This window comes from Malaya genurostris, chromosome 2 (genome assembly GCF_030247185.1).
Source record: "Malaya genurostris strain Urasoe2022 chromosome 2, Malgen_1.1, whole genome shotgun sequence".
NCBI lineage: Eukaryota > Metazoa > Arthropoda > Insecta > Diptera > Culicidae > Malaya > Malaya genurostris.
Window position 1 is genome coordinate 109,985,941 of NC_080571.1, and position 14,082 is coordinate 110,000,022.

Consider the following 14,082-nt stretch of genomic DNA (forward strand, 5'->3'; position numbering starts at 1 on the left):
TGAAAAAATCCAAAAATATGAAGGCCCCCGGTTTCGACAACACATTCAACATTGAGCTGAAACATTTGAGTATTCGCTCATTTGTCTTCTTAGCTAAACTTTTTAACAGGTGCTGGGAGCTTGGTTACTTCCCTTCAATGTGGAAGTTAGCTAAAGTTATCCCAGTTTTGAAACCGGGGAAAGATCCTTCCTTTTCCAAGAGCTATCGGCCCATCAGCTTACTCTCTGCCCTATCCAAACTGTTTGAAAAGTCAATACAAAGGCGAATTCTTGCTTTCGCAGATGAACAGGATATATTTCTGGAAGAACAGTTTGGGTTCCGGAAAGGAAGATCCACCATCCACCAACTCACAAGGGTTAACAACGTCATCCAGCAAAACAAATCAGTGTCCAAAACGACTGCCATGGCAATTCGATAATGTGTGGCATTCGATAATGTGTGGCACGATGGACTGGTGTTCAAACTGCATCGGTATAATTTTCCCATGTATCTTATTAAAATTATCAAAAATTATCTTGCATTCCAGGTTTCTCTGAATAATGTACTTTCAGAAAGATTTACTATTCTTGCTGGTGTACCCCAGGGAAGTATCCTAGGTCCTATTCTATACAACATTTTTACATCAGACATCCCACCTCTTCCGGGTGGTGGTGTTCTGTCACAATTTGCTGATGATACTGCCATTCTTTACAAAGGTCGTGTTATTAATGCTCTGAAGAATAAACTACAGACAGGTCTGGACGCTCTAACTGAATATTTTACAAGCTGGAAAATTGTGATCAATGCAGCAAAAACTCAGGTCATCTTGTTTCCACATTCAAGATCTCCAAAACTTGTTCCATCAGACGAATGCAGAATACGATTCGGTGATGAGGTCATTCAATGGTCCGATGAAGTTATCTATCTAGGACTCACCTTTGACAGACATCTGATATTCAAGTCACATGTTGACAAAATCGTTCAAAAATGCAGCATACTTATTAGATCTCTGTATCCGCTGATTTGTAGAACATCTAAACTGTGCCTGAAGAACCAGATGGCTGTCTATAAACAAATCATCTACCCCGCAATTGAATACGCAGTCCCTGTTTGGCGGGGCTGTGCACTAACACACAAACTTAGGCTTCAGCGCATTCAAAGTAAGATCTTAAAGATGATTCTAAGTCTGCCCCCTTGGACAAGGACTAGTGAAGTACATGAGATGGCCTCCCTGGATATACTAGAACAAAAATTCGAACAATACTGCACGAAATATGAAGAGAGGTGCTCAATCTCTGGAATACAAATAATTCAAAATTTGTACGTATTAGGTTAGGGATAGTTATAAGTAGGTAGATATTTTATTAATAATTAAAATAAATATTATGATTAAACATTAGTATGTGAAACAAGAGTAACTAAAACACCTATTATTAATAACGAATCGTATGAACAACAAAGATGAAAGGCCAAAGGGTCAAAACACTTGTACTGTAAAATGTTGATGTAATACACAAAAATAAGATTAATAAACAGATATTTATGCAAAAAATGAGGAATAGCGTCATTTAGGTTAAAGCAGCTACTCTGTACGTACGAGACACCGTCAGAACGATGGCTCCGAAAACAGGTAGAAAAGCAGATTTGTACCGTCACTAACACATTCAATTACGAACGGCAATGCGAAAGCGAATGTTGAACACATCTTTATACTAGTATGGGGTCGTGTGAAAATATGCCTTGCGAAACAGGGTTGCCATATATACAGATTAATCTGTATTATCATTATTATTATTAATAATATCATTATTATTATTATTATTAGAATCACTCTTGCATACCGAAGATCGTAGATACATTTCAGACCAGGCCATTGCAATTGTCTCGTACTGAAATTTCGAGAAGAATCAGATATCTTCGAAACTTCACTGGAGAATTCTTAAAAGTGAATACCATTTGAAGGTGGCAAAACTGAAACCAATCCGCACCCTGAATGAATGTGAGTTACGAGCTTATGGGACACCGATACCACTTGAAGTTACATATGCTCTTCATGCTTCGATAGAAGCATTTCTCGTTGTCAAAAAAGGGATTCGTTCCTTACTGGGAAGCGTATAGCACCGGAGTGGATCAGCGGAATGTCGGCTGTATCTAAAGGAAAAAACGATTTCAGTAGAGATGCTTTTAAATCTCCTTCCAGTTCCAATTTCATTTGCAGTTGCTTGTGTTATAAAGAAAAAAAGAAGAGGGAGAATAATAAAGCTTTTTTATTTTCTACCTCTCATATATAACATAGTTAACATGGTTAACTGATAATAAGTTATTCTCAAATTTCAGGTTGGTGGTAAACATGCGAGGACCAAATAAAGCAATAAAAAGGGAGTATTTCAGGCTTCCGTTGCTAGAGGAGATGAGGGTGAAGTTGTATGGAGCTAAGTTTTTCTCCAAACTAGACCTCTGTAACGTGTATTATCACCTTGAACTTTCGAAAGAATCCCGTGATTTAATCACATTCTTAACAGAAAATGGCATGTATCGGTTCACGAGGCTAATGTTCGGTGTTAATTGTGCACCTGAAATTTTTCAACGGGAAATGTGTCGTTTGTTAGAAAAAGCAGTTTTCCTAGAAATATTCGATCTGATAATGGACCACCGTTTAGTGGTGATGAGTATAAACGATACTGCATTGAAAGAGGTATTGACCGAATTTTTTCAACACCACTGTTTCCGCAACAGAATGGTTTAGTCGAAAACTACATGAAAGTAGTAAACAAAGCAATGATTGCAGCTGCAATGAATAACACGGATTTTAAAGCTGAACAACAAGCGGCAGTGAATGCGCACAATGCCGCGGCTCACACAGTCACAGGAGTCCCAACGGAGGAGGTTATGTTGGGGCGTAAGATCAAGCGAAGACTTCCACTGCTTTTTCACAAACAATCAGATTTTGACGAAAACTTGCTAGAACAACGAGATAATTCTGAAAAAATCAAAGCCAAAGAACGGGAAGACGCACGAAGGGGAGCGCGAGTGTGTCGTGTAAAACCCGGTGACGTTGGCTATAATTTCGCTTACATTTATAGATTCGCGTGCTTCCAACAGCTTCGCTTTTTCATCGATTGACCAATAAGATCGATGCTTTTCCGTTGATATATCGCTTGCTCCGTCAGAACCGGTGTCTACGTTAGGGAAATCCAGTATGTTGGAGATTTTTATCAGACAAAATAATACACTTCTAGCTATTGATCAACATTTCAATGATACATAATTGAAAATACATGACTATGAACATTTCAATCAATACGTAGAAATATTTCCAATCAATTAGTGAAATAATATTACTGATTGAAAATAAGCTGACTGAACTGTAAGTGTTCAAAAGCTGACCACATTTCTACTTGTGTTTACACTTGAGTTTCTAATTTGCACCCCTATATGTATAGAAAACAAATATGTGTTCAACATCAAAAATAAATTAGTCTCGAGTCAAATTGGTTTCTCCATCCGTGTGAAACAAACGATTTGTTATACTGAAGACGTGAGCAAAGTTCCATCTAATTGATACAACAAGGAATATCATTGTACCACAGCTAATAGGTAAAGTAAGGTAGGGTAAAGTAAATCTTTCACATCTTATTCCGGAGGACTCGGAAATAGTGGCCTAACGATTGGATAATGGAATTCACATATTTATCTCATAGAAGACGGTTTCAAAATTACAAAATTTTTGTCTCATTTCTTGACAGCGGCAAAATTACAATCAATTTATATTATTTATTCATATTGTTTTTGTTTCTATACCTCCGTCCAAGGAAGTTTATTGATGCAAAATATTATTTCTAGGTTTCTTTTCAATAAGTACTCTATCCATATTTAGATCAATATAAATTTGGATTAAAACCGAACTCAAATATCCATATACTTAAATTCATTACACAATAGTAAACCTGTTTGTCTAGTCTATTTGAATACATAAAATCACTATTTGAGATTATCTAAACCAAGACTACATTTTTCCATAATATTTTTCTAATTCTGCTATCTAAAATTTATTTAATCCTTTATAATGCTCCCTTTCAATCATCGAGAATCGAAAAATACCCTTGTTGACTGAGATGTCGAAAAATTTCTACCAGCCGTTTGTCCACTGCCTCTCCACCGCAGACCATCGTCCAGTGCTTCATTTCCGGTGAGTTCAAATCTTTCGCGAAGTGGAAAGAAAGCTGCGCACATTCTTCTTCCGGGCATATCATCCAAGGTAGGAAGTGTGCCGCCACGATACCTCCGTAGAGACCGAATTTACTCAAATGCTTCTGAAAATTTTCAAAAGTATACGGCTCTAGCCGTTGATCGTCCGGTTTGCACTTTAGAATACCTGTTAAGGTCATGATTAGGCTGTCGTGGTACTGTTTCAGTAAAGGATTCCAAAGGCGTTCCCTAAGACCAGTTGGCATACTCATGCACATGAAAAAAGTTAAATCGATCGATGGTGTGCCGTAGCGATTCTCTTGGAAATCGATCATTCTTAGGTCGGTTGGTTTACCGTTTTCGTATTTGAACAAAACATTGTTCCGATTGTAGTCACCGTGTAATATCACAGAGTATTCATCACGTTTCAAAAACTTCTGCATAAGATGGATAGGTTCTTTGGCATATTTGTTTTTTAGGTTGGTCATATCAAGTTTAAATTGTTTGCTATCCAACAAATTTGGATGTTTCTCTAAATATTGAAAAATTCGGTCCAAGCCTAATCTAAATAATACGGCATAGCTATGGAATATTTTATCACCATCTACATAATTCAATGGTGTTATTCCCTGTATTAGTTGATCCAAATGTTTATCATTTGTTAATCTCATTGCGTAGGTACAAGCGTGGAATTGAGCAATTTTTTTGGCCATTAGTATCAGATGATCTTCATCCAGATCATTTCGTGGTCCTGATTTGAATCCATCAAAGGAGATGTTCTCCATAACAAGTATCGTTTCGTACTGATTACTGTATCCAGGAAACTTTCCCGCCTTGCCAAATAGTACTCGAGGACACCACTCATTGCCACTGATATCACTTCCACTATTTGATAGCAGTTGTTTGAAGTGCGATAGTACTTCAGTATAGATGTAAATTTCATTCGAAAACTGAACTTTTGCATTGCAATTCTCGCGGAACTGGTCATCTCCTTTCATCACCTTCACCATAAAATTGAACGTTTGCTCGTCACTGGAAAATTAAAAGTAACTTTCGGTTACTTTTGATAGATTTAATAAACATATTCACTGACAAACCTTTGCTTATCTTTTCTTACTACTAATAGTAAGCGATGAATAGTTGACATAAATCCATCAAGATGCTCCGGAGTACTCAATTGCACATTCACTATTTCGTCGTCGGTCCGGTTCAACTCTTGTAGTATTTTACTCGTCAGAACTGTTTTCAAGAACTCTATTTTCTTTTGTTCCGACATTGTGTACTGCAGGCCTCAAGGAATGTGAATTCAATTGCGATCTTTCGAGCGGTTGCCAATATAATGATTGATATTTCGCAGAACCGGCGCCTTATCAATTCGTAAACATCGTTGACTTTGATTCGATGTTGGCATTGGTGATGTGGGCACAAACCACTGCATCAGTTTGTTTGACATAAGAGCTGATGCTAGCGGTCGTTACCAAAGGTGCCATTTACACAGATTTGTCTGTGTTATACAGATGTTGATATGCGCATACAGATATAATACAGAGTACAGATTTCATAAAAAGTAAGAGAGAAAAAAAGATTTTTCGGTTATCTATTAGTATTTGATTGCAGTGACCAGATATAATTTTATTAATCAACGGACAAATAAATCAAAATGGAAATCTTTTGTGCAGATATTTGATGAAGTCATGTCATTGTGACTATCAAACCTCGGCGACAATGGCTTAAAAAGATATGAAGAAAGATTTGTTCTATAACCATAATCTATTGGAACAACACCTTTTTATTGTAAAAAGTCCATTTTATTAGTGGATACAGATAATTACACATTTTTTAATAAAAATATCTGGCATCTCTGGTCGGTACTGAATCGCAGACCGGTGACAGGCAGTTTATTTTTCATATAGAATACAAACTTAACTGAAACGTCACCAAATATATAGCATGGTCCAAATAATGTGTGAAGGTGTTGGAGTAGGGAAATTTTTAGCGGGAAAATGTTGGAAGCAAGGAACACAATGAATCATGAAACACCAACTCAGCCACTTTTTTGATGTTTGCCTTGTAACTTTTTTCGGATGGTTCACTATTCGGAAAAATGGGGTTAAGATTGGACCCCTTGTAAATTTGTGTTAGGTTCATACACATTTTTTTGTGTGTACATATATATCCGTCCCCATTGCATCCATGTGTTTTTCTGAGTCGTCAAATTTCTCAATAGTTAAGGCTCTGGAAACTCAATTTTGTTAACGAATAAGACGTGAAGAAATCGAATAAAATGCATAATTGTTGATTTGTAGGTTGACTTTTCTTTACTTGCTTGAAATGATGCTGATTCGGGCCAGAGCGCATGCGTTGCAAATATTTAACTGGTGAGAACCGTGCCATCTGAACATCAAAACCAACATCCCAGAATCGTCGGTGGATTGAAATTGTCTCTCTTCGGGCGCTTTTTGGAAAACTTTTTTCATTCTCTATCTTAGTTCGTTAATGGAAAGATAGATGTCGCGCTGTAATGACGTTCGCTGTCATGATATTCAAATCACATTACTTTGGACAAATTCAGTAAATTAGTTTGAATTTTTTTTCGATTTTCAAAAAAGTGATAGAAAACAATGAAGGTATCCGACAGCTAGTAATATAGGTTTATTGTTACTAATCACTGATTATTTAATCGATTCGATTAGTGTGTCTAAGCGATCGAGGTCGAATTCGACCATTGCACAGTGGTCCCAGTCATATCAATGCACGCGTTTTTGGTTTGTGCTCCAGGGGTTGACTTTGGAGCTTTCCAGCGATATCAGATGTAGATTTTTAAACAGAAAACTACGGAAATTGTTTGCTTTGCTACTAGAAAGAAGGTTAACCCTGCTTTGCACCACTAAAGTTTCCAAGGAAAATGTCAATCTACAGAAATGACACTGCAACTATTTGGAGCGTTGGAGCCTTCATGCCATTAAAAGAAGCTCTGTTTGGAACAGTTTGCTTTTAGCCTTTCTCATCACGAAACTCAGTGAAACTCTCAACGGGTGAGCACGTTCTATCATGTTAGTGCGAGAAAGGATTTTTATCCGTACTTTGACGACTCGACGTAGCCACACAGCGAGATTTTCGCTTGTAGTCCAGTGAAAAGGAAATCCATTGGACTATAAACGAAAATTAACTGGCAATATAGCCTAAGTTGCTGTGCCATCAAATCGGCGTCATGTCAAGTGAGGTGACACCAACCTAAAAGAAAGAAGAACCGTTTCTCATACAGAAAGGCAATACAATCACTGTGAAAATCGACTGTCATTCGACTCAGCTCGACGAACAGGACAAATGTATGTGTGTGATAATTCCCCGGTAACCAAATAAGCACACACTAGTGTCGTATTATGACAGCAAATAATCGCTAACTGGCATTTCAATCGCATTTAAGACTGAATTAACGACTTTGGCCAAATATACGGCTATGCATAGATAATGCTTATTTATGGCTGGTGTGCATTATAAAAACTGAATTCTGATTGATTTACAACATATGAGCTTTCAGATTGCAGATATAGAGGTTTAAGAATTTTTGGAGCTCATAAAAGGCTAATTTAATGCCATTATTAGTGCTTGCTGGTTACTTGTCAATCACTTTTATCGGAGGTGGCAGAACCGATTTTCACAAACTTAGATTCAACTGAAATGTTTAGTATGCCATAAGAATATCCCAATTTTCATTCGGATCAAACCCCTGGTTTCGGAGGTAAAGTCCTTAGCGTAAAAATGTCAAGTTAAAAAAAAATTCATAAGTTACATCTTTATATTGGCTAGTGATTTTCTCTAGTTTGCAGATAATGATAGTCTGTAACCAAATTAACCATTGATAATCTCATACAGAGCTGGCAATAATCAACTCAGTGTTTCATCACCACCGAGTTCAGCTCACCTGCAAATCGGTTTCAAAAGCATCGCTGAACGAGTTGAGTAACTGGGTAACCATTTGTGCAGAGAAAACATCATCTCAACATCCTGGTGGCAAGCAATCAGCAGATAAGCGTTGAGTGCACGTTGAATATAAGAACCCACTGAGAGACGATTTGTGAGTAGTGATTTGATGTGTTTGAACATCAACACATTGAATCAAATTCTTATGACACTGTCTCGCGTGTATTCCCCATCCACCAGAGTTGCCATTGGCGACCAACGTTCGAATCGATGCCATTTCAATCCACGTCTCAAGACATGTTCTCGTATGCTGGAAAACGCATTCGCTTCAGTAGCTAGTTGTTTTTAGCTCGATACATGAAATTCAATCGTTTAAGGTATGCATCACGCTACGGATCGACATTTGTTTTCGTACATTAATGCTCGTGTTCGTTGTGAGTACCAGAAAAACCATAACCGAAAATCTGGGTTGTATTGGCAGCTCTGTGGTTTAAGCATACACTCACCGGTGTAGCTCGGTACAGTGATGCCAAACTCAGCACTCACTTTTTAAATCTAGGAATGAGAGTTAAATGCTATGAAATCAAAACTGAGAACCATCAATACCATCATAATTTGATGTCAGCGGTGCTCTGTATAGGTGAGTATGTTTGTTTAGATCAGCGATGAATTTCATTTTTACCATCAATTTACGGATTGCATCGTAAATCATGAGGTGAGCTGATGAATAGAAAAAATCGAATCTTATGAGCGAGTTTTTGACACCCTTGGTCTCATAAATGATTTGCTAAGTTTTATCCAAGTCCGACTATTGGTACATTTTTTTTCAAAATTCAAATCGTCATAGAGAATCGTAAAAAAGTTTGTAGATCATATTAGTTTATGGTTGAATGAAACGAATGTCATTATGCCGATGTCCAGCTTTCGGTTCCAGAAGTACCAACATTAGTAATCAAATGTGACAGGGTGGAGCTCACTTCACTTTTTCACATATGAATGAATAGATTTTGTGCTAACCCAAACCAGTTTCGTGAAAAGTCTTTGTTTGATGAAACTACCCTGGGTCAGTTTCAGTTTTCTCGAGCAAAAACGACATTAATGTATTACATCGAAAAACGTCAATCCGCTATGGATAATAAATCATCAATTTGTGGAGTTCTTGCAAAATAAATCATTGATTTGTGGAGTTCTTGCAAGATAGGATTGACGATTTTTCTCAGAGTATGTGCTATTTTTTTAAAACCTCTATGGAATAAAGTTTTGGAGCATTTGGTCGATGTTGAAAGATGACAAAAGAAGATTTGGTGGCTCACTTTAGTAAGAGATGGAGTAACAAGTCCATTAATAAAAGATGTAGGTACACTTAATATTCTTCCAAACAGAGTGAATTCGATTAATTAGCATTTATACATTTTGCTATATGAAATAGAACGTTGATTAGAATTCCAATAACGCCGATGCTTACTTTTCAGATTCCCTTTACATAGGGTAAATGATGCGTATGACGGTCAAGTAAGTCGAAGTGGAGGTAATCTACAGTATTAGCGATCATGAAATGAATTACTGTCATTACCCTCGTAAATAACAGCAGAATTTCATAGTGCCAATTTAATCGAATACAACCTTTTGCGACTACAAAGTCTAAATAACGGAATACACGGAAAGAAACCACCGGTAACCGGTGGCATGGCAAAACATTATGAAACCATCCATTTTATCTTCTCATGAAAATGTGACCATAATTCATAATTTTATGATGAATCTTTAATCAGTATATCATATTAAATCTGCTGAAATAAGCAATAATGTCTTCTGAAATAAGCAATAATTTGTGATAGATTAATGGAAAATTGCAATCGGAGTGCTATCGAAAACCGAAGAATACATTCGATTATATTCTTACCATCATTACCTTCTAACGGAAACTTAAGCTTAAAGCAGCGGCCCCGTAGAAATCACCTTTGTCTGGTGAAGGACGTTTGCCCGAATTGCCCAATGCTAGGGGCTATTCCTCAGCTAAGCCCGAACAAGCGGCAACGAGGTCGGACAGCAGGTCTTTAAAACTAATGAGGCTTAGCCGCATTAGACATTTCAAAATCGCAGTAAATTAGAACATATTCTATCAAGCAGCGTGTTAATCTGTTACGCCAAATGACTGTTATGTCAAATGTCGTAGCCCCGATATTATTCATATATAAACTGGGCGATTTTTTAATTGACACGGCTTACAAGAGAAATGTTGACTAAATTTTTATATGACATATGCTTCTGTGTCTTTTTCTCTAGAAAGAACCCGACTTTTGAAAGGAGTCCCGGTGACCCTTAGTCATATACCATTCGACTCAGCTGATTAGTAATCTGAAGAAGAGGTTCACCGTCATTCTCTTTACGGATGAGAAGCTGCGAAAGAGCGTGTCCAACAGTCGCACCAATTTTTCGTTCGTGAACTCAATTCATACGTGTTTCTCATCGCTTATTCTCATGTGGTGATTCGATAGCGAAGCTTTTATTGAAATTGTTTCACCTTTTTGTTAGTAGTTTTACTTATTTCATTTTTTTTTTTGCTAGCTTAATTTAAGAATTTAGTTTTTTAACGCATATGCAACCTTTTGGTGGTGAGCTCAGTTTGTTCATATCCTTTCTCTCATTTTCGAATATTCGTCAGCAAATAAGTAGTTCCACTAACATAATTAGCCTTCAATTTGAATGACTTCATATTTATCTCTTAGTATCTGGCTGTCTAGAGTTTGAGGAAAAAAACTAAACTAACTAAATTTCTTCACAAATTTAACAATGTGTGACTGTGACTGCTATTATAAATCGAATGGTTATTGTGAATAAGTTGTCATTTCCATTTTTGTGCATTATTCTTATTTCGAGGTAAGATTGGTGATTCGCTTGGCTTCAAATTGATTGACAACCGTCCCAAGAATTTAAAATGTACAGGATTCATACCACTTTTAAATGAAAATATTGCATTATTATAATATTGCGGAGCTACGCGTCGTTGTGAATCAGAAATTAATTAATTTATATTATTTACGATCCGATAGCTCTCACTTGGTCCTGGCCTTTAGTCAGTTGATGACAATTTGCAGGGGTGGCCAGGATGCTTAGCTGCAAGCAACCAAGCGGGTCCACAGGTTGCGGATAGTGGAACGGCCTCCAGATATGGAGGCTAGCTGCGATAGCAGTCCCGGACAAGAAGCGGAGGGAGGGGGGTATATGATGTGACGGTTTCTTGCAGCTGGCAACTGTAGAAGCGTCCCTAAATGTTACAAGCATCCGTACATTGCCTTGACAAGGCGAGTAGACGCCGCCTTAAAAGTGTCAGTCAATCAAAACCCCCTTGCAATGCGATCGTCTGTTTCCCATGTTAGGGACGGCTTAAACAGGGTCTGCCTGGTATTCAACGGCTGAATAAGAAATGCTATTCCTCGGAAGCTATATCTAAGATGGAAGCCCCATCCCAAGGATATTGGGACCTTAGGCTAACCACCTACTGTCGAAGAAAATCAAGAACTGTTACAGAAACCAATAGAGAAAGAATGATTTAACGCAACGACTCTTAGCACAAAACAACGAACAAGAATTGGAACATGGAATGTACTAACGCTAGCCCAATAGGGTAAATTGGCACAACTTGTCAGTGAGGCTTGACGCATGAAGCTCGAAATCCTGGGACTAAGTGAAGTACTACTGTATTCTGGTATACGAGGTCCCCGCTCCCCGTCAATGAGAAGATAATCGTTGCCAGATTTAGAACACGGGTCCGCAACTAAATCATAATCCAATGTTATGCGCCAACCGATGCTGCCGAGCTACAAGATAAGGAGAATCTTTACATCGGCCGGAAATGGAGACGGAGCCTTCTTGACGTCTGAAATAAACGCACCACCTTCTCATCGGAGAGATTCGTTTACGTATTGCGCGGGTCATGCGACAGGAGGAGAGGCTCGGGAGACGATTCAACACACGCCGATTAGAAGACCCAGTAGTTAAGAGGTCATTCGTGGAAGAACTGGAGACCAGAGCTGCGGGTATTCATGAAGGTGGTAGCGTGGAGGAACTGCGCATCCGGAGGAAGGAGTGGATCACGGATGATACCAAGCGGAAAGTCGAGGAGCAGAGAGACGCAAAAGTCGCGATAGAGCGAGCGAGAACCAGAGTAGCGAAGCGCCAAGCCCGCCAACAGTATTCGGCCCTTTCAAAGGAAGTAAAGCGCTCGTGCAGGTGGGATAAGCGAGTGTGGGTGGACTTCCTTGCCGAAGAAGGTGAGAAAGCCGCAACAACCGGCGATATCCGTCTCCTATTAATATTTCACGACGCTTTAGTGGAGCACGGATTAATACAAGGGTGACAGTGAAGGACGCGACTGGTCAGCTACTAACCGACCCCACTGACCAGTTAAAACGTTGGTTTGAACATTTCGAACAACTTCTTCAAGTTTTGACGGTCGACCAGTCATCAACATCTCGGCATGAGCCGCTAAGAGTGCGACGCATCTCTCGTGTCAGCTCCGAGGTGCCATCTTTACCGGAGATCAAAGCCGCCATCCAAAGCATGAAATCCAACAAGGGTCCTGGGGTCGATCGCATATCAGCGAAGATGCTCAAAGCTGACCTCTCGCTTTATGCTCAAATGTTGCATCAACTATTTCGGAATATCTGGGACACCACGACATTCCCGGTCGACTGGAAGCAGGGCGTCTTAGTGAGGGTCCCGAAGAAAGGAGACTCAACTGAATGCGACAATAGGAGAGGTATTATGTTACTGTGTATTGTTCTCAAAGTTCTGTGTAAAGTTATCCTCAACCGGATACAGCAGAAGATCGATGTGACCTTCCGACGACAGCAGGCAGGACCGACCGACTCAATCACGAAAACCTGTGGGGCGCTCTAAGGCGCAAGGGAATCCCAGATAAAATCGTCAACCTCATCGAAGCGCAGTATGAGGCTTTCGCGTGTAAAGTACTGCATAATGGAGCCTTGTCTGACTCTATTCGGGTAGTCTCTGGAGTGATGAAAAGATGTATTCTATCACCGCCGCTGTTCCTCATCGTGATAGACGAGATAATGGTTGGTGCCATTGGCCGTGTATCAAACCGTGGGCTGCTTTGGCAGCCTATCACTATGGAGCATCTCAACGACGTCGATTTGGCAGATGACGTTGTTCTAGTATCGCAACAGCGCTCTGACATGCAGAGTAAGCTCAACGATCTCGTCAAACGCTCCTCAGCGGTGGGTCTAAACATCAACGTCAGCAAGACTAAATCGTTGGATGTCAACGCGGCCAATCCATCCAACTTTACAGTAGCTGGTCAGGTAGTGGATGAAGTTGAAAGCTTTCAATATCTTGGCAGCCAGATAGCGTCAGACGGTGGGACCAAGAGCGACAAAGGCGCGCGGATTAAGAAGGCGAGGTCTGCCTTTGCGTGTCTATGAAATATCTGGAGATCAAATCAGATTCGTCTACGCACTAAGATCCGAATTTTCAACACAAACGTGAAATCTGTACTGTTGTACGCCAGTGAAACCTGGGGTATACCAGCTAAAAGCACGCGAAAGCTGCAGGTGTTTATCAACCGATGTCTGCGGCATATAATTAGTACCTGGTGGCCTGACAATTGGATTTCGAATGCCGAGCCCCATCGTCGTTGTCATCAGAAGCCGATATTGACTGAAATTCGGAAACGTAAGTGGCGGTGGGTCGGACACTCACTTCGAAAGAGCGGAAACGAAATCTGCAAGCAAGCGCTGGACTGGAATCCAGTCGGACATCGCATCAGAGGTAGACCTAGGGGCTCATGGCGGCGGAGCCTGAACAATTTAAGCGAGTCGATCAGAATTTGACCTGGGCCCAGGTCAAGGCGAAGGCAAACAATCGCCCATGGTGGAACTCTTTCTCGTTGGCCCTTTGCACCCCTGCCGTGCGCAGGACACATAAGTAAGATAACTCTCAGATTGTAATTTTCATTTAATCTATCACAA

General features: G+C 39.6%; 2 protein-coding genes across 2 annotated transcripts; one reads left to right on the plus strand and one right to left on the minus strand.

Moving 5' to 3' along the window:
- Nucleotides 1-3,688: 3,688 nt before the first annotated feature.
- On the minus strand, nt 3,689-5,593 carry LOC131431180 (uncharacterized). The gene is made up of 2 exons (XM_058596743.1): nt 5,266-5,593; nt 3,689-5,200 (listed from the first exon to the last, which is right to left on the minus strand). The coding sequence occupies exons 1-2, from the start codon at nt 5,442-5,444 to the stop codon at nt 4,057-4,059; spliced, it is 1,323 nt and encodes a 440-aa protein (XP_058452726.1). The 5' UTR covers nt 5,445-5,593; the 3' UTR covers nt 3,689-4,056.
- Nucleotides 5,594-12,029: 6,436 nt separating this feature from the next.
- On the plus strand, nt 12,030-13,536 carry LOC131428765 (uncharacterized). The gene is made up of 3 exons (XM_058592809.1): nt 12,030-12,366; nt 12,540-12,854; nt 12,917-13,536. The coding sequence occupies exons 1-3, from the start codon at nt 12,030-12,032 to the stop codon at nt 13,534-13,536; spliced, it is 1,272 nt and encodes a 423-aa protein (XP_058448792.1).
- The last annotated feature ends 546 nt before the right edge of the window (nt 13,537-14,082 follow it).

Excerpts from the sequence above, each read along its gene's own strand:
- LOC131431180 (XM_058596743.1), bottom strand. The coding sequence starts at position 5,444 with ATGTCGGAACAAAAGAAAATAGAGTTCTTGAAAACAGTTCTGACGAGT. Across the intron at positions 5,201-5,265 it reads GTAAGAAAAGATAAGCAAAG|TGACGAGCAAACGTTCAATT; the intron begins GTTTGTCAGTGA and ends TTAATTTTCCAG.
- LOC131428765 (XM_058592809.1), top strand. The coding sequence starts at position 12,030 with ATGCGACAGGAGGAGAGGCTCGGGAGACGATTCAACACACGCCGATTA. Across the intron at positions 12,367-12,539 it reads GGACTTCCTTGCCGAAGAAG|TTTTGACGGTCGACCAGTCA; the intron begins GTGAGAAAGCCG and ends AACTTCTTCAAG. Across the intron at positions 12,855-12,916 it reads TGAATGCGACAATAGGAGAG|CAGAAGATCGATGTGACCTT; the intron begins GTATTATGTTAC and ends AACCGGATACAG.